At 46.4% G+C, this 24,680-nt stretch overlaps 1 protein-coding gene across 1 annotated transcript in view; it reads right to left on the reverse strand.

Annotated features, from left to right (window-relative positions):
* Positions 1-15,484: 15,484 nt before the first annotated feature.
* The window catches only part of SHISA9 (shisa family member 9), a 266,704-nt gene continuing 257,508 nt past the window's right edge, over positions 15,485-24,680 (reverse strand). Inside the window, exon 5 of the mRNA XM_045777902.2 lies at positions 15,485-16,314. Coding sequence (XP_045633858.2) covers positions 15,935-16,314 — 380 coding nt within the window. The 3' untranslated portion in view covers positions 15,485-15,934. The remainder of the gene's footprint in view (positions 16,315-24,680) is intronic.

The following is a 24,680-nucleotide window of genomic DNA, read 5'->3' on the forward strand; positions in this document are numbered from 1 at the left end:
AAGGGACTGGCGCGTTTGGGGGAAGGAGGGAGCTAAGAAATGAGCCTGAAATTCATCGGAGGGCTGCGGATGCTGGAATCAGGAATATAGGCGTTTACCTTTTCATAAAAGCCACTGCATTCTGGCTGTGATCACCTGTGTAGGTGTCCAGGCTGCCTCCCATTAATTTATAGCTCGTATCAACCCCATTCTTTTTAAGCACCAAGCATATCAGGACCAGTTTTCCTCACTGGATGACTGACAGCCTGTTGTTTCGCCAGATTGTTGGAGGGCATTCAAGGGTGGTACGGATGTTGGTTTCCTCTCAGGCTGAACCTCAAAGGGAACTCCTGGCTCTTATCTCCAGTTTCTGAGTCTCTGTAGAGGGAGCCCACCTGGGCTGGCTGATTTAATTAATGTCTGCGTTATCTCTCTGCCACGTTTGAAGCTGTTGTCATGTTGTTAAGACTTAAGCTGCACAATGACACACCTGTGGGCTCCCCCTGCCAGCCAACTCCCATCTACTGTCATCCTCAGCCACAGAATTTATAGTCTAGGCAAGAGATGCTTTGATTCCTGAGGATGTTCATGAGAGAGTTGGTCACTGCTGAGTTTGAATCTCACTAACGCCCATTTCACAGATTCTTTGTCAAAGTCTGGGCTCATGAAAACATGGTTGCCAGCCCATAACCAGTCCAGGTCACAGACAGTGTTCGTGATGATGTGGTCTCAAGCATGTGGCATTTGATAGACAGGTGGTACTGTCAATCCACTGGCTTCTTCCTAAGTGAATTTACAAAACATTAAAAACAGTGAGCTTGGATTATTTAAAAAAAAAAAGGAGGAAGGTATAGTGAATGTCATCACAGTACAAGGATTTGGATGCTCCAAATTTTATTCCTGGTCCACTCTGGAAGAAATCCTCAAGCTCCATGAGCTTGGAGAGAGCTGATGAGAGGCTTGGGCTCTGGAGTTAGGAAGAGCCTCAGTTTGAAACGGACTCTGACACTTATCAGCTGTGCAGACTTTGTCACGTCCCTTAATGTCAGTGTGGAGCACAAACTGTGAAGGCTGTCATCATCATCCACATCAAAATCAAAACCACCATGACCACCATCACCGTAACGATTACAATCACCATCTACGATCCCAGCTACAGCCGCTAACCCAGGTTGGGTCAGAGTCCTCTCCCATGGACTCCTAAAGCACCCTAAACTTCCCCACCTTAGGACATACCATATTTTACCACTAGGCTCCTTAAGGACACGAGCAATAGTATTTTGTTTGACATTCTATCCCCGGTTCCCAGGAATGTGCTGGGCACCCAGGAACGATCCAATAAATAGTTGAATGAATGAAAAAGGGAAGGGAACCAACTCTTCCCAAGCACTGATTATATGCCATATGCTTTACAAATTTGTTTCTAATCCATAAAGTAACCTTGAAATGTTTCCATTTCCATTCCCATTTCTTGGCTGGAGTAATAAAGACTGTGGAAAGTGAAGTGACTTGGCCAAGGACGTACTTAATAAACAGCAGTGACAGAACTTGAAGATACGCTTGCCCAATCATCTTTTTCTACCAGGATGATTACCTAATGAACCAGAAAATTTATTTATTCAGAATCTTCTTCACTCTATTCTAGGTAATCAAAGTTTTACTGCCTCCAAATGGGGCTGTAGAAGAGGGGCAATAAGGTTGGGGAATGGCTGGCAGATGGCTGAACAGTGTCAGGAGCACTAAATTACATGGCCTCGGGGCTGCTAAGGTTTTCTAGTCAAATTTCAGCTACTTGGAATCAAGAAAATGCACCATTTTTTTCCATTTGCAAAGCTATCCATCCACACAGGGAGTGCTGAGAAGTCTGGTCATGATGTTTTTATTTGCAGAGGGCTGCTTTCAAAATCTCAGAGTTCCTTGCAAAGAAAATGGCAAACACAGGTTTAAGTCACCAATAAAATTAAGTGTTTAAACAGGGTTTTCCTCCAAAAAAGCACAAAATGGGCAGATTTCAGATTTCATCAGCTTTTGAGCACAGAAGGGAGTCTAAAACATCAAGAGAAGAGAGAACATTCCACCTCTAAAGGTCAGTTTAAGGGCTTTTGTGTAAATGCTGGATCCCAGGTGGACACTCATAAAGAGGTGACAGCATTTGCCAAGACATTTGGATTGTTCCTCAGAACCACAATATTTAGATTGGTGGGATACTATTTGAAGGAAATAATATCTGCCAGCATCCCTCTGCTTTACAAAAAAGAGTGATCAAAATAGGACGATATTGTACAGAGAAAGCATCGCATAGTCAGATCAAGAAACCTGAACGTTAGGGATGACGGGGGCAGTGGTGGTGTATGATCACTGAGTGCGTTCCATATACAAGATGTTGCCCTAGGCAACACCCTTTGAACGTTATCTATCCAACAGCCTATGGTCTTGTTATTATTAGGACAATCTTGGGGATGAGGAAAGAGAGTCCCAGAAGTAACTTGCCACATAATTAAGAAGTAAGCCAGATGCCACTTAGACCAGCTTAATTACTTTCAATTAACCTACGTAGTATCTCCAAGAATCAACCAAGTCACTTTCCAGGGTTAGAGCAAAGTACCTCATGTCAGTAGCAACAAAGAAAACGTTGCTCAGGGAAAGTTTCCATAACAATGGCCAAACTCTTCCAGAGGGAATGTGATGTCCCAGGGGAAACAGAAGGCACAAAATTCTAACTCTGTCTCTGCTCCTACAAAACTTCCTAAAGGGATAGAGATGCTCTGGCAGATCATTTGCACCCTGGGTTCATTTCCAGAGATGGAGTTCTTACTACCGTGTTCAAGGGAGCCAGGGGTCGGCCTGTATGAGCACGGGCAGACCGTGAATTCCCCGCAACGACATCAAACATAATATGTGCATGTGTGTTTTTCTCGTAAGGGTCACATCAGATGCTCAAAGGAGTCTAGGACACCCCCCACCACCATGACCAAAGGAAGGTTTGCAGTCCTCAGGTCTCTCAAGTTGTCCCTTGTGCTCAATAAGTCTTGGCCTATCAATGCTCAGAAAGGCAGCAAGGTGTAGTAAAAATAGCATCCTTTCACGTACTAATTTGTTCACTTAGTCATTCATTCAAGTATTTATCAATTGCCTTCCTTTACACGCTGTTCTTGGCAATGGGAGTTCAGAGGCAAATTAATCCTGCAAGCTCCCAGCCTAATGGGGAGAAAGACACCTAAGCAGGTAATTATGAAACAATATGTAATAATCTCAATAATGGCTATTTATAGGTCATGAGGAGGAGCATCTCATCGGGGCAGAGAGGTTCGGGAAGATTCTGATACAAGTCTTGAAGAATTAAGTAGGGTTAACCAGATGTAGAAGGAAAGTCATTCAAGGCAGAGGAAAAAAACCAAGCCAGGTGGCAGGGAACAGCATGGTGGATATATGGGGGAACTTCCAACAGCCTGATTTTCCTAGAACACAAAAAGGCAGAGAATTGGTAAAAGATGAGTCTGGGGATGTTGCGGGATAGGTTATGGAGGGTATTATATGACACCCCTTTATTCGATAGGGGTTCTATTCTAAGAGAATCCCATTAAAGGGCTTAAACAAAATTCTAGGTAATCTAGCTGCCGTATGGTGAGGGGGTTGAGAAAGATCTGTTATATTAACCCAGGCCTGACGTGATGAAAACATGTAGACATAGTGGTCTTCTCTTTCCCCTGGAGACTGGAATCTTGCCGTAGTCTGACATTTCTGACACCTGTTCCAGACCTACTACAGATATGGACATGTGGCAGGTGCTCGGTAGTTTATGTTGAATGCATACATTAATCGTAAGGATGGGGAGGCACATATCATGTTTGAGAAATATTTAGGGTATAAACTTGGCAGGAACTGGAAGCAGAGAAAACGTGGACGGTGAGAAAGATGGAAATGGAGGCAGCTTCTAACAACATGGGCTTCGGAGTCGGCCAGATCTGGGTTCTGAACTTCTCTCTTCTGAACTTGAACTTGTGGTGCTTGAACAAGTAGGAATGGAAGGCGGCGGTGATGGTTTCAGGTGGACTGAGCTCAAGAGAGAGTTAATCGTTTTTACGTGCATGAGAAAGCGAGTGAAACAGAGAGACAGAAGAGAAGGACCCAGAGTCCCAAAGATGGAGAGCAAGAGAGGAGACACAAAGAGGCAGAGAGAGAGGATGTGTCTGGGGGATGCAGGCTTTAGGGGCTGAGCGGTGGTGAGAGCAGGTGTCAGTGACACTCTCTAGCAGTATCCAAGGGTGTGGTGTTAGTAAGTAGGTGCTCAGGAGGAGAGCGGAAGGGAGAGTAGGAAGCCAGAAGACTAAGAGAGCAGCAAGATGACAGAGGCCCTGCTGTGAGGAGAAGGGAAGAGACCCAGCTCCTCCCTTGCGACGCTGATAGCCCGGCTCATACCTGACCCTCCAGTACCTGGTATTAATGTGCTGATCTGCTACGAGACCATAATGCCTCTGGGCACACCTGTTCAACAGAAAACTGGCACTTAACAAGCATAAAAAGGACTGTTCCCTCCTCTGCAAAAGGCCAGTTCTCTCATTTTGCCCCAAGGTGTCCACTGAGGTTCAGTGGGAAGCCCCAGAGACAGCAAGAGTTTGATGTCACATCAGGAGGATTTGCCCTGCGACTCTGTTTGGTCCTGGGTGAGGTGATTAACCAGGCTAAGAGGCCCCCTTTCTGGAAAGAACGTCGTGGTAATTGCTGACAGCCTTCCATACGATGGATGGAAGAGTTCAGAAATAACAAGAATAATGAATAAGCAATCAGTCTATTCTTGGGTCTGCTATTACTGCCCTTCTAATTGGGTATCTCAGAGTCTCCTGGGATTCCCTAAACTACAGCACTGTTCCCAGAGACACCAAGAAACTGAGGCTAGAGACATAGTAACTCATAACAAACATTCTGATTGGAACTGATGGCCCTTCTGGGAGTTTTTCTTTTGTCTTGTCTTCTCTCTCCCTGTGATCCCCTATGCAGGCCAGACATGAGAAGTCCTTGACCAGAGAGCACACCTGAGTTTGAATCCCAGCTATTCCAGTTCCAAGCTGCAGAGCTTTAGGCCCCTCACTTCATAACTCCTACCTCATCGGACCTCTGCAAGGACGAGTGCTAATATATGCAAATGGCCTGGCACATAGTAGACTTTCAATAAATGAGAGCAATTAGTATTGTTATGATAGAGGGTATCTCTGGCGAAAATGCAAAAGACTGGCAGCCTGACAAGCCAGAAGCCAGAGCTACATTTTGGAAACTACCGCCGAAGTGTGCAGTAGTCCTAATTAGAATTCGCATTAAGTTCTGATAATGAGAAATGTGTGAGAAGGCACTTTTCAATCTCCCAAGAGAAAACAGGAAGTGGGAGGATTAAAAAAAAAAAAAGAGAAGAAAAGAAAAGTAACACTCAGTGTCATCTCATTTCTGTCTTCTTCATCTTACTGAGTGTTAAAAGAAATGAGATGAAATGTTCCTTCTGTGCTCACCTTTGGACCTAATGGGGTTGTTCCATAATACTCTTGTCTGGGGAGGATTAGTACCCAAGTAGATGTATTCCCCTCCCAGATCAAGAACAGGTCAACCCTCAAAATAACTGAGGACATTATAGGATGGAGCTTGGTGGGAGCAGGTGGGTTTGGATAAGAGGTTCGGGATTTAAGGTTGTTAGTTGGCAGGATTGTTCTGGAGGATCCCTGTGTAGGAGGTTTTCCATGTAACAAAGTAGAAGCTTTACGGTAGTTGTTTGGGAAGTGACCCTAAAAAAAGGGAGGAGGGTCTAGGAAGAGTGAAACAGGAGAGGAGGAGAAGTCAGCCCCAGGGGGCTCTATGGAGCTGATAATCACTGTGGGCGAGGGGGCTCCAGCCCACCAGGACCTCTGAGGAGTGGACAGAATGCACTAGGAATTGTCTTCCCAAGTGAGGGAAATGGAGAATACGCACTACTGGTCCCCACCCCGCATGGGCAAGGTTTAGCCCACGGGTTGTTAACCCCCTCACACCTGCAGCACTGCGCATGCACGCATCAGAATGGCGGCACACATTCCCGACGTTAACCTACACGGTAGAGGCAGGAAGCACGAAGGCAGAAGGCAAGAGCTCTGTGGCACACCTCGGCCAGGTGCTACCTGGGTACACCTGCTCAGCTAGTTGCCACAGCAACGGCTAGAGTAAAAACAGCTGGCCAAGAGGACGTGCTACAGGAGGTGGGGTGAGGGGCTGAAGGGTTCACTGGAATATTCTCTGTCTGCAGTCCCCTTGACTCTGAGTCCAGAGACAAGGGAGCTTGGAGGTGACGCAGCTTCGCACACAAAGGGCATCATCTTTGAATCTGTGGAGCCTCTTAGAGTTTCCCATCTGCCATTTCATCTGTTCCTCACCGAAATCCTACAGAAAGACAGGGCAGGGGTGAAGAGCCCTACTGTGCGGACAAGGAAAGATGTGCAGAGACCTCCTACAACCAGGTCGGAGTATTTGAGGTCGAACCAAGCCTAGGTGTCTAGAAGTGATTCTCAAACACTGGTCCACCAACTGCCCACATTAGAATCTCTGTGTTTCTTAAAATGCCAATTCCAGGGCTCCCCAGAGCTACTGAATCGTGGGGTTCAAGTCTGAGTACTCTTTTATACAAGTCACTGGAGTATCTCTCTATTTGGAGCAGTAGCCCTTGACTTCACCATACAGTGGTAACTGGGTTCCAGCCAATGGAGTCTGCTTCCAGGGCCTTGGCTCTAGGTCCTTCCCAAGCCCAAAGCTAATCATCTCCCGGAATCCTGGAATGAAAAAAGGTTGGTTACTATGATAAGAGCCCCTAGGGGGGTCATTCCAAGACCGAGGCACAATGGGGAGAGAAATAAGGAGATTTTTGAAAGCAGAGTCCCTGGCCGAGAGGACCACAACTGTCCTCACAGGTCACCATTTCTCTGCATATCCTATGGATGATGAAAGCAACATTGAAGATCATGCAGCTTGTTCCAGAGCTAGAATTCAGCGCACGAATTTCCCGGTGCCCATCCCAGTACACTTGGGAGTCTACCCATTTGTGAAATAGCAGGGAAATCTCCTCTGCTACCCAGACCTTCCTGCACCACCACCCACCCCTTGCCACCCAATTAGCCATGTAGTCTACTTGCTATTCCCCAGGACTCTGGACTGCTACCTGCACTTGTACACCCACCCCACCACTTACTCCAGCCCCCAAGCTTTAACTAAAGCTCTGGGTGGCTTCCTATTATCTCCATGTCACCCTCTGCCAGACCAGAGGGCCTGGGTTGAAATGAATTCCCCAGAATTTCATTGACTCTGCAGCTTTCAGGAGGGTCCTTGGAAAAGAGCAACAGAAGGCAGGAACTTGATAGGGTAGAAGGTTGTAGAGTGTCCAGAGGATATGAAAACTAGGTCTGTGCGGAGGATAGGAGGATGCAAGACATAAAGGCAGAGAGGACGGGAAGGAGGCACCTGCACATCATAAATTGCCCCTTTAGGGTCTCCTCATTTTGTACCTTTTAAAATGAAGACAATGAAGTGTTCCATTTGGATGTTGAGATTCTGAAAAACGAGGTGCCCTTTTATAATGTTTTAAAAGGAGGCATTATAAGATTTGAATCTAAGTGAACCCTCTGAACTTGCAAAAAAGAAAATTCAAGAGGATGTGACAAAATTATTTCTAGCAACCATGACATTTCTTGATGTGAAATGCTTTCTTTGAACTGTACAACACAGCACGAGCTGGGTTTTGGAATCTGACAAGAAAATAGTGAGATGCCAAGTTGACAATGTAGACATTCTTCTCCTACAAAGGTTTTACCTCCATTGCTGGATCCAGATTGTACTAGCAACTTCGAGACGGCTGAGTGGGGTACTAGAAATGATGGAACCACAACATCTAAACCAGGTTTAGATGACCACTCCAGCCCTTGCTCTGCGATCTTAAGTAAGTCACTTTCCTTCTCAATATCCTTACCTATTAAATGGAGTTACTAGCCCTTTCAGAGTTATTGGGAGGTTTAAATATTGGGGATGTAACTGTCCTAGCACAGAGGAGGTAAGTTAAGATGGTGATGACGATGGTAAAGATGACATTTATTGTTTTTAATATTCCAGATACTGTTCAAGATGTCCCACCTTTTGTATGTGTTAAGGAAATTCTAGCTACTTTAACAGATAAACCCTAAAAATCTCAGGGCTTAACACAATGTGACGATTACTTCTCACTCATAGGAAGTTCCATTAGTGATGGGAATGGTGGCGGGGCAAGTCACTGCTCCACGAAATCATGCAGAGACTGGGGATGACCAAGGCTCTGCCATCTTCGACATGTGGTTTCCAAGGGTGTGCTGGGCATTGGCATCTATCCAGCAGGTGGGGGAGGGAGTTGGGAGGATTATGCCAGAGGTCTTATGGACCAGCCATGTTACCCAAAGCTTAGTCAGATGACCCCCATCCAGGTGCACAAGGAGAAGGGCTGGGAAGCAGAGTTCTTGTCTGGCCTGCCATCACTCTATGTTACATCTTTGTTGGGCAGTCATCTACTTGGCCACTCAGACATTCCAGAGTAAAGGCCTCATGCAAACCTGAGGAGTGGGTGCTATTACTTCTTCTGTTACTGAAGATGGGGAAACTGAGGCACAAGAAGGTGGTGGCGCTAAGACTTGATCCCAGGTTAGTTAGTTACCTCTCTGAAGGTGATAGAGATGTCATATGTGCTCAGATACTCATTACTCACAAAAGACGTCATAGCTCAGACTTTCGCACTGGGTGGGGAGGAGGGGAACTTAGATACCATCTGTGTCAGGCAGCCTCTAAGATGGCCCCAAATGATCCCCATCTTCTAGTCTTTGCAGCCTTATGTGGTGCTTTCCCCTTGAGCAACTTGCCTCTAACCAACAGAACATGGTGATGTTGATGACAGATTGTGACTTTTGTCTTGCTAGCAAATGCTCTCTCTTGCTGTCTTTCATGGAGTAAGCTGTCATATTAGAGAGGCCCCCATGGAAAGACACTGAAGATGGCCTAAGGCCAAGAGCCAGGTAGGAGCCATGACCGTCAGTCCAACAGTCCTTGAGGAGCTGAATCCTGAGCGGGAAAGAAAGCAGGACCAGAGGAGCCCTCCGGGACAAGCAGACAGGAAAGTAGGAATTTTAACTCAGTGTCACTTAATTTTGTAGGACTTTGGGAAAGTCACTGTTCCTCCCTAGGAGGCCGTGCCATTTTTTGGATAAGAGTAGGACCTCTGGAGTCAGAGGATCCGTGTCTGGTCCCGAGTGGGCATAATAATAGCAGCTATCAGAGAGCTGGCACAAGGATGAAATCATACAATCTTTGTAAAGTTCTGAGCACAGTTCCCAGATACTACTTTCAATATTTTAAAACTTCATTCAGGATCATCATATACCCCAGGCCCCACAGAAGGGATTAGAAGGAACATCAAGCTCACCGAGCTCTCCTTCACCTTGGGTTTGGGTGAGACAATTCTGAACTTGGTGTGGTGCCTTTTCTTCCAATTCCCTGGCTGTTGGTGAGGCCATCAGCAATGGAAAGCCCTAAACGTAAAGCCAGGTACCTAGCAAGCGCCATACCTCATAGAAGCCACTACAATAATAATAATTATTATTATACTCAGCAAAATCCTGCTCATCCAGGAGCAAACTTCGGATATGGCGATAAAGGACTCAATCCTGCTGACTGTACCAAACACCACAGTGATGAGTAGGGGGAACATCCAATCACATGAGAGAGCAGCAGTAGAGATTTTTCTATCCCAACCTCCTCTCTCTTGGGATGAAGAGAGTCTCAAGAGCACTAGTTTCAGACCTGATGACACATCGCAAACTAGCATAAGAATCAATACCAGCGACCTGTTCTGGAGTCAGTCCTCTTTTCCATGTAGGACAGTCTTCCAACACTGGACATGAAGCCAAAGGGTGAGGGTCCCTCTCTCTGGAAGCATGCATCTCCATCCCATTTCCTTCTGCACCCTGGGGGCCACAGAACGAGCCCACAGAGGTTAGATGACCAGCAGTGTAATATGGCGCAACACTCTGCGGGTCTAGGAGCCAGTGGGTTGTGATGATAGGGCATCTGTTACCAACACTGAATCCTGAACCCCCACTCAGACCTACTTCATCTTGGTTGGGGGAGCTTGGGAATCGGCATTTTTACCAAGTTTCCCCGCTGACTCGCTCATCCAAGTGAAAACTGCTCTATAGTAGTCAAAGGGTGAGTTCGGGATTTCAAATGCCAGTTCCACTGCTTAATAGCTAAGTCACTTGGGGCAAAATTATTCCAATTTTAGAGAGATCGCCTACCTCCAAAGCCAGCAGTGCCTACCTTATACAGTTGTGAGGTTCTAATGCGACAATGCATGCAAAGTCCTCAACAGTGTTTGGCAACATAATGAGAGTTCTACAAATACACTTTGGGGGACTGTTGTTGTTTTTGAGTTGTGACCAAATGGCTTCACTAGTGGGAGAATCTGTCCTTGCCCCCTACAGAAGCATGATTCTCTGTTCTACCTGCTTCCATGGGGCTGTGATGTACGCTGTCCGTCTCCACCTCCGAAGAGTTCCTAAGGCCTGGAGGAGCATCGTCTGCCACCCAGACTCCTCTGATAACCACAGCTATGCCCGAGACAGAAGGAGAGAGAGAGAGAGAGAGCCCATGAGATCTACTCTGGGAGACACCAAGTGACTCTGTGACCAATGAAGGATCTCCACATTCCAAGACAAGGACCTTGACTCCGACTGTAGATTGGGGTCCAGTGTTCTGTCTGCATGAAATAGACAACTCTTCTAAGTGGCCAGAAACAAGGAGCTGCACTCCAGGAGACCCTGGAGCTCTGGCTTTGAGCAGCCTCTGTGAACCCCTGCCTCTTCCCTTGTGTCTTCTGCCCTTGTGTCTTGCCCCAGTGGCTGACTTCCAATTACCAGTGCATCTCTACGCCTAGGACTTTCTCCAAGCCTTGGAAATCCCTCTGCCCTCACCCAGGGGAGCCTGGGAGTGTCTGATCATTAACTGTCCCTGAAAGCAATGCTCAGATGGTGTCTGATGGGAGCTGGTATATGAAAAGCCCAGCTCCATCTGCATTTGGCGGGGATGATTCTGAGTGTGTGTTCCACGCCGTCCCCACCCACCCCTGCAGCCTTAAGTTCCAGTCACTCATAGTGGTATCTGGCATGAGAAGGTATCCTTTATTGCCTGTTTTCCTTTTCCTGTCTCACCTGCCCACCCCCTACTGATGTCCCCTCCACCTCTCAGATCGACTTTGCTCAGAGCCCCTTTCTGATGAGACCATATTAAGGCAGGTTTCTACCTGAAAATTTCAAACTGAAATAATGCAAACAGGTAGGATATAAAATTTAACAAAAAGGGGAAGAATCCAATCTCTTGTGTTTTTTACAACCCTTGTCACTAATAAAAACAAATGTGCAAATCTCAGCAAGATTCTTGACCAGTGGAGATAAGTTTAGTTATGATGAGGGGACCTAGCAATGGTATTATTTTTTTAAAGGCAGGAAGTGAACCTAAGAGACACAGACTCCTACCAAAAAGCTTCAGAGGGGAGGGGGGTGGGGGAATGGGATAGGCTGGTGATGGGTAGTAAGGAGGGCATGTTTTGCATGGTGCACTGGGTGTTACGCAACTAATGAATCATCGAACTTTACATCAAAAAAATAAATAAAAATAAAAATAAAGGCTTCAAACAAAAACCAAATTTTCTCCTAGAAAATTCGTATAGGTTGCTATTAAGTAAAAATGTCCTTTACCTGTAATAATTGCCCATGCATCCTGAGTACGTATTAAAGATTTAGCTCTCTGTGCTGATATTGGTGGTCCGTGGTGGAAGCTCAGATTCCGATGTGGGACCCTAGGAAGTGTTAAAATCAAACACAAATGGAGAACAACCTTGAGAATTCCCTGAGCAGACAGAACCAGTTTAGTCATACAAGCAATGCGTAATTTAGCTTCTTTTGCAAGACAAGCAAGGCTCACTTGACCTGGGTCACTTCTTGCTGACACCTCTGAAAATCACAAGCCAAACTTATTGTTCCCAAAAATTATTACGAGGTCACGACTAACCAGTTCCCTTTCATTTAAGAAAATTCTAATATGGCAACCCATCACCGCGAAGAATAAACAGTCACTGCCTACACGCGATCTGAGCTGCTTTACGATATACCTGTGAGCCTCGTTCCATGTATTGGGTTGAGTGCTCCTGGACGGCAACTGGTTTTTTTGGTGTGTGCACAGTAAACTCTTACTAATTACCACTCCGATTCACTGGTTTTACTTCCATTTTTGTTGTTGTTGTTGTTGTGTTTTGTTTCCTGAACTTTGGACAAAAGATACATGACAACCCCAACAGCATCACATATAATCAGTTTTATTGCCAGGTAAGAAATTCATATTAATATAGTGAATACATGTTTACAAATAAACATTTTTTAGAAAACAAACAAATGTCTTTTTTTTCTTCATTGTAGGAAGTATTATTGGTATCATAAACTCTGCAGTTGTTGACAAGTATTAACACAGGTTTACTTGCAGAACATACGGTTACTAAAATATTCGCACATAAAATATGCTCCATTTACACGGAAAACTGGGGAGGGGGGTGTGAGATGGGGGTGCCAGGCAGAGCCCAAGGCGGATGGAGGCTAAGATGCTCTGGGAGGGCGGAGGGAAGTCAGACTCTGGTCCCATTGGGTTGGAAGTCGGGGATAGCTAAAGGCAAGAAGTAGAGGCTAGTGCCAGGGTCTCGGGGAGGGGGGAGGAATAGCCTCCCTACTTTGTTCAGGTTTCTCTCTTCTAAGCTCCCCAGTGTAGCCACAGGATTCTTGTCGTTACATGGCAGCCACAGATCCATCAGTACGATGAATTCCATCCACCCTCCCTGCCTAACTCCCCCCGCCCCTGGTCTCAGTTCACAATCCCAACTGGAAGGTAATGAGACAGAGAAGGAATATTCTTGTCCATCATCCTGCCGCATCTTACTGACCACACTGCGACCTTCCTGCCCAAACCACCCCCAACTAACACAACTCACTGGATGAGGTTTACTCAGAAGAGAAGGAACACGGAGGGGGGAAAAATTCTGTAGATTCAGAGACCAAGAACGGTCCTTCATCAGCATTGGGATAAAGGTCAGATGAAGTGAGCTGAGGACAAGGAGCAAGAGGAGCTAAAAGGGAAGGAGACTCACAGACCTTTGGAGCTGGAGGGAACCTCACAGAGAAGCAGACCCAGTATTTCCTGAAATAGGCGCGTGCATCACTAGCAAATGCAAAAGGATTTGTAGTCGCACGTGGAGACAGCACTGGGTAACACCGAGTCACGGGGGGCGTGGGCTCCTGTTCATTCTGTCAGTCCGATGGAGTCCCTTGGAGCGCAGAGTCTCCACTGGGTGCTGGTATATCTTTAACAGCTCTTTAACATCTGCTAATCTTTTTAATAAAGAAGAAAGGGAGAGAGAGGAATGACAGAAGGTGGGGTGGGGGAGAGAGAAAGAGAGAGAGGGCGAGCGCGATCCAGCAAATGCCGGCCTCTAAGTTCAGACCCTTCCTCGAGCAACAGCATCTAGCTGGAACGTAACAATTGCTGCATTGTTGCCTTCGTCCTTGTCTTTACACTTACTTTCTGTTTAGGGTGATTGATACTGCTTTTCTATTTGTAATGATGTGAAAGGCAGTTTTCCTTTTAAAAGTTCAAAGTATTAAGAGTGAATCGATTTCGCTACAAATATTTTGATGGTGATACACAGAGATGCCAAAAGCAGGTTTTGGTACAGGGATAACTAACATCACGGAAACACTGACCAAGCTGGGCTGTGTTCACCCCACTCTGGGGAGCGCTGGGACCCCAGCAAAGAGGCTGAGAACGTGGGCACTCTGTCTCCCCAACCCACCCCCTGCCCACCAACCCTGCTTTGTCCAGTGCAGAGCCACCTGATAAATAAGGATCTCCTAGGAGTGGCTTCTGTGCATGGTGGCATTTTTAAAAGTGGGCAGAGGTTTTGCTATTCAAAAAGGTTGAAAGGTTTGACCTAGCCCCAACTCCCTACGTTTCAGGGGGGAGACTAAGGCCCAGAGAGATAACATGCATTGTCGATGTCCCCAGAGGGGCCTGGAATGAAGGAGAATAAACCCCTGCTTTCCCGGCTTCCATGATGTCGGAGGTGAGAGACAGGTGAGGCAGAACGACGCACTTGGGCATCCCAGGGAACGTTCTGGATCTTCTTGGACCACCACATGCACCTTCTGACACCAGAAGAGCTCAGGGCCTCTTCGAGGTTCCCGTTCCTTGGCGAAGGCCGTTAGGGACTGGCTGACAACTTCTCACCTAAAATCAAAATCTCTTCTCTCTCTGCGCTCTCCTCTTTGGGCTTGCACGAAACAAACAGGAGTAGCAAGGAAACGATCTTCGTCGGGATGCCCAAGGGCCATTGGCTGTGAGAACCAATCTGAAAAACCACCTCAGGGAATTCTGGGTGGGAGATGAATCCGTGGAAGTAACTGGGGAGGTGGCTTAGAGGGCCGTGGGAATTACGAGACCCAGAAATGCCTGAGAGGTTTGGGGAGCCAGAAAACGGTAGGACGGGGGGTGACAGGGTGGGAGGTAGGGAGGTCTTCGTCTTTAGGTACCCCTGACACAGTAGCAGCCCCCTCAGAGTGTGGGACGGGTGGGCTCAGCAACAAAGGGGGGAGAGAGGAACATCTATTACTGCAGGAAACAGGAGGGGGGGACGAAGAACACAGGTTGCACTTGGGAAACAAGACTGTCATTAAACAGTAACACATTGAAGGCACCACCCACGCTTATGACATTTTCAGTCCAAAGCAGTTGAAATCTGGCAGCGGCGGCAGCAATGGGCTGAGGGGGGTTGGGGAGAGGCGGGCAATAGAGGACTGGTTTCTGTGTCTGTTTCTTGTCTTGGAGGCCAGGTGGGAAATGCGGGGCCCCCTTCTCACCCCTTGTCAACTTTTCCACTGAATATTTTTTTTTTGTCCTGGTGTCATTGTTCATTTCCTAAGTCTCGAGGATTCCGGACAAAAATTGATTTGCTGTTTTTGTGTGTTTTGTAGTGAGCTTGTGATTATTTATCTTTAAAAAAAAAAAAAACAAGTTATTTAACACTGTCTGGACCCTCTCTCTCCCCACCATAAAAGCCTATTATCCTTCCCATGTCCGTGGTCATGGTCTTTACGGGACTTCTCTAAAATGCTCCTTCTTTCTCATCACTGCCGGTGGGTTCGGGGTCTATTTATTTTTTGTGAGTTTGAGTGTGTGTCGTTTTTTTGCTTCCAACGTTGACAATATGAAAAGTACTATAAACGAATGGTTGGGGTCCAGTTACTGTCTCACACGCGTCAAAACTGTATGTCCATGCCACCACTTCTTGGGATTCGAAAACACTTCTAATGCACACAGCTTCCTCCCCAAGTGACTCCTCTTCTCAGGTACCCTCTTCTCTCGCACCCACCCTCAGGATCCCCCCACCCCAACCTGGCTCTTTCACCCTGAAACAGACAGCGCGTGGTAAATGGCGTATGTGCTCAAATGGACGATTTCTCTAAGTTGTGCTACTTTTAATTTTTCGTCATGGATCTCAGTTTTAAGTCAGGAGGAAAAGAAAAAATTAGCCGCACAGTGTGGGCGTGTGAGTTGGCCAGCTCGGGCCTGAAGTTGAAAGAGCCGTGCCTCAGTTTCCCCTTTGCTGTATTGCTGAACGTCCCTGCTTCCATCTTGCTCAGCTGCCCACTGACACGTGTTGGGCATGACCCAAGAAAAGCATGATTCCGCGTCGCCAGCAGGTTTGTCGTCGGTTGGTACGGGGAGTCAGGGTGTGGGGGAGCGGGGCGGGGAGGACAGGGAGGGTGTGGGCCAGGGGTATTTTTTGCCTCTCTCAGTTGAGTATGGTCTCCAGGATGCTCCCTGTAGTGAAAGCTCAGACAGTCACTTCTGTTTTGCTGTTGGTGATGAAGTATGGCTGTGGGGGTGGGTAGTGCTGGGTGCGAGTCCCCAAGGGGTCGCTGGAGCCCGACTCGGCTACGCCAAGCTTGCCCTTGTTACCGTAAGCCTGCCGCCGGAGGGAATGCTCGCTGGGGTCCCAGCCCTTGAAGTTGGTGGTGGAGTTGTAGGCCAGGGGATGGGGGGGCATCTTGTTGGTGCGGGACTTCTGTCCGTTCTGCTTGGCGGGGCCGTGCTCGGGGCTGAAGGCCCGCGGCTCGTCCTCTACTCTTACAGGGTGCAGAGGGAGGTTCCCCTTGGCGGCCAGCTCGGCCAGGTGCCGTCGCTTGGAGGAGAAGTCATCATTGACCTTGTCGGCTGTCCAAGGTGGACGCAGAAGGGGAGGAGAGAGCAGAGAGAGAGAGAGAGAGAGAAGAGAGAGAGAGACAGTTAGGGATCGGTAAGTCGACGTGAGCACAGCATCACAGTGGGCCCACAGTGCAAACGAGACACACTAGAAACTCCATCTGGAACAGACAGAAGGAAGGAGGACAGAAGGAAAGAGGGTCAAGTTCTTTTCACAAGCAAGATCAGGACAGAGAAGGTAAGGGCATCCCCAGTGGAAACTCTAGATCCCCCCCCCCCACCACAATAAACACTTCTCCACCATAAGGCACCTAGCATTGTACATTCCTGGCTTTCTTACAAAATCCCAGTGTTGTTTCTTCATTATTAAAATCATGCGTTCTCATCAGGGGGAAATACTGAACATCCTGAGAAATATTCGTGTCTGTCACCCACCATTCAAGACCGCCGATATAAATACTTTGGCTGTATTTTTTTCTGGTTTTCTCAGTAAATGGGATTCAATTTGGGATTTCTATTAGTATGTTTGGTTGCTTTTGGCAGTTAAGCAGACCTGTGTTCAAACCCCAACTCTGCCACCTCCTAGAAGTGTAACTGTGGCTACTTAATAAAAGTTAAGAAACTTCTTAGTTTTTATTACCATTGGTTTCTGTATAATTAGAGTAGTTACAATAAAAAAATACATTTTTCCCCCATAGGATTGTTCAAAGGGTTAAATGATATGATGCATGTAATGTATTTAGATATTAGCCTCTATCATTGTAATTATCATTATAAGTCGCTGTTTAATTTCCACATAATGTTCTATCAAGCATTTCTCCATGTTGTTATAAATCATTAATAAACAACATTTTAATGCCTACCTAATATTTCATTGGGTGGAACTATTAAAATTAATCATTGCTTCCATCGATGAACAGTCAAGTTTGCTAGTATGTTGTTGACATAAATAAAGCCAAAATGAGAATCTTCAAGACTAAAGCTCTTTTTGTATTTAGAATTTTGAACTTTTGCAAATACTTGCAAAAGTATTTTTCTTCATCTACATCAGACGATGGCAAACTGTAACCCCCAGACCAAATCTGGATGCTGCCTATTTTTGTAAATACACTTTTACTAGAACACGGCCATACCCACTTGCTTACCTACTGTCTGTGGCTGCTTTGGCTCTGCGGTGGTGGATCCGGGTACACATGCCAGAGACCGAGGGGCCCACAAAGCCTGAACCCTTTACTAGCCAGCCTGGAAATGAATTACCTAAAGTGGAATTACTTGGTCAAAGGGTATAAACATTATCAAGGGTTTTGATACATATTTTGGACTCCACCACAAGAGTCACACCAATCTCTGTACCATTTCACCACACCATCTCCAGCACTATGATTCCTTGATTCCTTCCTTCCTTCCTTCCTTCCTTCCTTCCTTCCTTCCTTCCTTCCTTCCTTCCTTCCTTCCTTCCTTTTTCTTTCGGATCCTTGCTTCCTTCCTTCCTTCCTTCCTTCCTCCCTTCCTTCCTTTCCTTCCTTCCCTCCCTCCCTTCCTTTTCCCTCCCTCCGTCCTTGGTCTTTCTTTCCCTACATATTTATTTGATAATTTTATGAGACTTTTAATTTCTTACAATTCTTTTATTATAAAATCCTCTACACTTTTAAATTTTATTTCTTAGTGGGATGTCTGGCTGGCTCAGTCGGTAGAGCATGTGACTTCTGATCTCAGAGTCATGAGTTTTGGCCCCACATTGGGTGGAGAGATTATTTAAAATAAATAAGATAGATAAAATAAAATTTATTTCTTAGCAGTAAACCTTTGAACTTACATCTCTTTGGAGAGGAGAACTATTTGCTGCTTTTTCATCCCTGCCTCCAACATCCCACATTGTTACACATGTGAATTTATCTATATGCACATTCATGGAAGGCATCATAGTGCCATGTTTCTTTTCCCATTTGATCCTTTCAACAACCCTAGGAGGTAGGAAGGATGGGGATTTTAACCCCTGCTTGATAGATTAGGAAACTGTCAAGCTCAGGCATATGAAATGACTAAAGAAAGTTACCCACAGCTAGTGGCTGAGCCGGGGTGGGACCTAAGTCCAATAGACATTATTGAATGCTTTTCAAAGGCCATAGAGGGAAAGCTTCAGTTTCAGGACCAAGAGCACACAAATACACCCCACTTCCCCCTCTGTGTCCACGGCAGACATCACTCACTGATCCCAGCGCTCTGTCCTGGCAGGTGTGGCCTCCGCTCAGACTCCTCAACACGATGCCCCAGGAAGCCACACATCAGCCTTCTAGGCTTAATACCCATGAAGCTGGGTTCCTGTCCCTGTCAACGTAAATAGCCCTGGCTCATGTGATCTTTCAAGAGAAAGTCCCCTCTTCCATAAATTCTAGAGCTGTCCGAAAATAAAGAATGTCAAAAGGAATCTGCTACTAAAGATGAGAAGAGCACACATTCCCAAAATACCGTGCATGGCTTAAAGTGGCAGGAGTGAAACTCAAGTCCATGTTAGATCCCCATCTTTCTGCCTTCCCGAGGAAACTTCTAGGTTTCCAATGCCACGAAGTTTCAAAAGAAGGACGCTCTGATATTCCCCCTTGGACCTGGGTGGGGACATGAATCCAGTTACCTCCAGGACAGATTCACTGGCATCTCCCATTCCAGGTGGCCAAGACTGAACCCATCAACATTACAAAGATCTGTTCTCCTTCAGGTCCTTCTTTCCTTATTTCTCAAATGCAAACACCAACTTTCTAGTCACTGAAGCCAGAAGTATGGTGGCTTTCACTGACTCATCCTCCTCTTCCCCCTCCAGCACAACTGCTAAATCATCAAGTCCTTCCAGCTATGCCTGCAAATGCTTCTCTGACTTATTCCACATCACCCCCAACTTTGAACATTGCTCCACTTCAGCCACCAAACTGGCCTCCCTGCCTCAAGTCTCACCCCTCCACCCAGTCCATTCTCCACACTGCAGCCAAAGGCCTATTTCTAAAATGCGAAACTGACCATGTCCCTCATCTACCAAAACTTCTTCAAGCAATTTGTTCATTCAGTCATTCATCATAGAGGCACAGACCATGTGCTAGACAGTGAAAATATAAGGAAGAATCAGAAACAGACATGATCGCTGACCTCATCAGGTGGACATCGCTAGGCGGGGACAGATAATGACCAAATAATCCCACAGATTCCGTAAGAGTATAAATAGGGTAAGTGCTATAAAGGACTATCCAGTCTTGTGAATATTTATACTAAGATCTCTGAGGTGGTCTGAGAACCAGATGTTGGGAGCTTTGAAGGCAGGGACCATATCTTTCCATCTGTGGGGCTCTCAGTCCTGGCAGTACTTGGGAATCACATGGGGGAGCTTCGAAAGCATTCAGATTCCTGGATCCCTCCCCCAAACAATTCAATTAGAATCTCTGCAGGTCTGGCCCAGACATAGACTTTTTTTGTAAGTGCTCCTCCGTCCAAGTGATTCTAACGCGCAGCAGAGTGGAGGCCACGGGCACAGCTGGGCTGCGCGTCTAGCGCGGTGCAGCACTTAGCTCTTGCTAGAGAACTGAAGGTAAGTGACCTCTGATCTCAGTCCTATTCTCTTCTGCCACCTCCCACAACCTTCCCTTCTAGGACCACGAACAAGGTCACATCCGGCCATGATAGGCTCGTCACCATTGCACGCTTCGTAGATGCCATTTTGCACCTGCTAATGCTCTTCATTCATTACTCTCTCTCCCAGTGCCGTTCCAACAGGGCGAGGCCAGGTCAGACTCCTGCCCATCGTTGCGTACACATGTCCAGCCTACTTCCTGGCAGATAGCAGATACTCGATAAATATCCAGTGAGTGGATGTAAGAGCAAAATATCATGAATACACATAGAATATCAGGGCAATTGTAGGAGTAGAAGCTCCCTTCCCCTGTTCCTCCCGGGAATTTGTTATAAAAGATTCACTCATCTTCATTATGTCCCCAGCTGTAAGCTAGAGTCATTCATTCCCACGTTCCTCTTTCCAGACAACAGTCTAACCTAAGGTCTGCTCAGAGAAAAGGATGTATTCAAGGTTTCCTGTGTCTGACAAACTGAGAAAATTGATTACGAAGTAGGTGTTCCAACAGCTGGGCTAGGTGATGTTTTCTCCAAAGGTTCTAAAGAAGTCACAGAGGCATTCGACTCTTGCCAAATCAGTGCAGGGATGAGGAGAAGCCTCCATTAAGAGGAGTCATGAGGTCCCACATGGAGAATCTACAAACTTACCCACAGTTAATCCTGACTTGGTCTCTTAGTGAGCTTGGCATTGGGGACCCCCTGATCCTAGAAAGAGTTTGGTACTTGGGGCAAGAGTAGGATGGGCAGAAAACTCTCGGGGCTCTGGAATCAGACCTGAGTTTATGAGATTTCAGGAATGTCACTTAACCTCTTACAGCTTTATTTCCTTTGGTGTGAAATGGGGATAACACAGCTACTCTCAGGTTTGTGGCGAGGAATAAATTGTATGAGCTATAAAAGCTACACAGCACAATTCTGGAACACAGTAACTATTCAATACATACATTTTGTCTGTCTCTTGGCTTATGAAAGAACTGGATTAAATCCAACAGACATTTATTGAGCACTCACTCTGTGCCAGGCAACTTGCTAAGCACAAAGGAGGCATTCATCCAAGCCAACGATCCTTCTTTCCTTTCCTCCTTCCCCTTTCCCTATACCTACCACATGTGTTGGCCTCATTTGCCCTATGAAGTGGCCTAAGAAGGGGACTTGATCTTTTTGGGATGATGAGGCAAGGCACTGTTGGGGATGTGCCTTTAGCTGCATCTAGAGGTAAGAGTAACAGAAGCAGGATTCCAGGTGAGGGAACGTGTGGTATAGAGCAAAAATGGCCACAGTACTTTGCATTTCCTTCCATTAGGTGGTGGAATGTCTTTCCTTACCCTTCGAATATGGCCGCACCTTGTGACTGGCTTTGACCAGTAGATTCTCCATAGTAGGAGGACTGATGTCACGTATGTCCTGAACCTGGGCTTTTACAAGTTCTACAGCTTCTACTATCAGGCCCTTGGATTCCTGCCTCCACATGAAGAAGGAGGTCCAGGTTAGCCTCCTGGAGGCTGAGAAACCTTCAGGCCGGTTGCCCATGTTCACCATAATCCTGCTAATTGCCAGATACTGGGGGAGGCCATCCTAGATCATAGAGCCATCAATTGACCTGCCAGCAGATTCCAGATACCCAGTAAACGTGGCTGAGAACAGCTACTCCAGCCCAACCCGGAAGAACTGCCAGCTGACCACAGTCATGAGTCCAACAAATGGCAGCCATGTTAAGCCCCTGCACTTTGGGGTAGTTTGTTTGGCAGCAGTATGTAACAGACACAGAAGAGCATCTGCAAAAGCCCCGAGGCAGCAAGGAGTGTGGCAGCTTCAAGACACAGAAAGGACATCCATGTGGTAGAGTGAAGAAAGCAAGGGGTCACCGGAACATGGGAAGCCTAGTGGGCAAGATTATATCATTCACAGCTATCTTCCCTCCACTAGACTCTGAGGCGTTTTGGAGAAGTACAGAGCGGGCACGGATTTGTCGCCTGGGGCCCGAAACTGTTCCTCAAAGAGTGATTTTCAAGATGGATTCAATCACAAGAATGTGGATGGTGGTGGATGAACCGTTCCCATAAGCAAAGAAATGCGTGTTCGTGACACTCTCTTTCCAGTGTTTTTGGTGTCCTCTGCCTTAGACCCAGAGGAGGAGGAAGAAATGCCTACCTGGCCTCTCTTGCCTTTGTGCGGTGTGGTCCCTGTCAGTCTATCGAAACGCTTCTTGTGAAAGAAATAACAGATTCGTTGAACAGCCTTGTAAGCCCCATTAATAAATGTATTAACCTAATCAGCCCCAATACCTCATGGGCAGATGGCTGACAAGCCGACCAGGAAACAGATGTGTGAGCCTTTCAACAACATTGGGCCTCTCCAGTTTGATTTTTCTTCATTTAAGAGGAGGAAGAAAGAATGAAAAAGGTGCTTTCCTTCCAATGAGCCTAATTGCCTTGAAGGAACCAAGGCTGTAAAATTAAACTGTACCTTGCTCCATCTGTCTCTCCCCTAATTAGCAGCAGACACTTGTCCAGGTGCAGGGTGGGATGGAGCCTCACTTCCGTGGAAAGGGAGAGAGTAGAGGTAATAACCCGTTTTCAAAACAAGCTGCACATCTGAGGGTCTCAGCAGGTGGCCTCCCACCTACCTTCTTTCCTTGGCCAAAGATAGCTTAAGGAGGGGTTCCTACAGCTCGTTCTCACTTCCTGATATAAGCAATGCCCCGACCAACCTAAGCTTTCACCATTCTTCATTTGTCCCTGTTTTTGGTCTAAGGATATGTTGAAATCGAATGGTAAATCTTTCCATTACACTTAAGAATAAAATCCGAATTATTTGCAGTGGCCGCAAGGTCTGCATGACCCGATCTCTGGTTATTTGTCCGCATGCATCTCTTCCGCTTGTTACGAAGCCGTCACAGAGTGCATTAGTTTCCCGGGGCTGCCCTAACAAACGACCACAAACTGGGTGGCTTAAAACAACAGAAATGTATTCTTTCACAGATGCCAGAAGTCTGAAATCCAAGTGTCAGCAGGGCCATGCTCCCTCTGTGAGCTCTAGGGGAAGACCCTTCCTTGCCTCTCCCAGCTTCTTGGTGGCTGCTGCAATCCTTGGCATTCCTTGCGGTTTGCCTCATTCCCGTCTCAGCCTCTGATTCCTCCTGACCATCCTCTTTGTGTGGGTCTATGTGTTCAGATTTCCCTCTTCTTATAAGGATCCCAGTCATTGCATTGGGACCCACTTGAATCCAGTATGACCTCACCTTAACTTATTACATCTGCAAAGATCTGTTTCCCAGTAAGGCCACATGCTGAGGCTCTGAGTGGATAGAGATTTGGAGGGATACTCTTCAACCCAGTTCACACAGGATTCCTTTCTGCTCCCAAACACACCAAGCTTTTCACCATGTCAGAGCCACCAGATCACATCCTTGCTGCTCTCTCTGCCAAAATGCTCTTTTATTGGTTGCATATCTGGATCCTTCTTGTCATTTGGTTCTCTGAGCAAAGGTCACTTCCTCAGAAAATCCCTCTTGATGAGCCAGTCAAAAGAGAGCCCTCCCCACCCCCAATTGCTCTCATCACTTCTCCCCATTTCACTATATTCTTAGGCTGTATCATTTTATGAAATTATCTTTTTTAAGTTACTTGGGTATTGTCTGCCTCCCTTAACTAGAATATAAGCACCGATTAGGGTAGAGGTCGTATCAGCTCTGCTCACTACTGTATCCCCAACACCTTGCCCCATCCCTGGCACACAGTAGGGGTACAATAATGCATTTGATGAAGGCAGAAAAGCACTGGAAATATTTCAGATTCCAATGACATTCTCTAAAATATTAGCAACGGGCAGAATGTGTCATGTTCTGATCATCTGGTCTGTGATAGTGAACTTTATGTGTCAACCAGAATGGGTCCACCGGGTGTCCAGATTCAATATTATTGGGGGGAGCACCTGGGTGGCTCAGTCAGTTAAGCATCTGCCTTTGGCTCTGGTCATGATCCCAGGGTCCTGGGATCAAGCCCTACATTGGGGTCCCTGCTCAGTGGGGACCTTGCTTCTCCCTCTGCCTGTGTTCTCTCTCTCTCTGTCAAATAAATAAAATCTTTAAATATTATTTCTGCGTGTGCCTGTGAAGGTTTGCATTTGAATTGGCATGCTCAGTAAAGTAGATTGCCCTCCCCACATAGGTGGGAATTATCTAATTTGTTGAGGGACCAAATACCACAAAAATCAGAGGAAGGGAGGCTCCATGTCCTTTCTGCCTGCGGGCTGTCCCATCCCCTGGGTGGGACATTGGTCCTCTGCTCCTCAACTGGCATTTACCCCATTGGCTCTGCTGGTTCTCAAGTTTCCAGACTTGGACTGGAATCACACCACCAGCTTTCCTGAGTTTCTAGCTTGCAGACAATAGATCATGAGCCTTCTCAGCCTCCATAATCACACGAACCAATTCCCCATAGTAAATCTCCTTTCGTATATATAGATATCCTATTATTCATATATATGAATATTCATCACATTCATATACACACATATCTCTGAAAGGAGATTTATTATGGGGAATTGCTTCAACCAAACCAATAGTATATATATCTTATTTGTATGTGATATATGTGAATATATATAAATAATAGGATATACATGTGTGTATGTGTGTGTGTGTGTGTGTGTGTGTGTGTGTGTGTATACACCGTTCAGTTTCTCTGGAAAATGCCAGTACATAGTCCATATCACAGAAGTCTGAGTGACCTGTGCCCTGGGCTTTACAGGAATCACAGGAC

The sequence above is a fragment of the Ursus americanus genome, chromosome 2 (assembly GCF_024610735.1).
Source record: "Ursus americanus isolate L20-20 chromosome 2, mUrsAme1.1.p, whole genome shotgun sequence".
Classification (NCBI taxonomy): Eukaryota; Metazoa; Chordata; class Mammalia; order Carnivora; family Ursidae; genus Ursus; species Ursus americanus.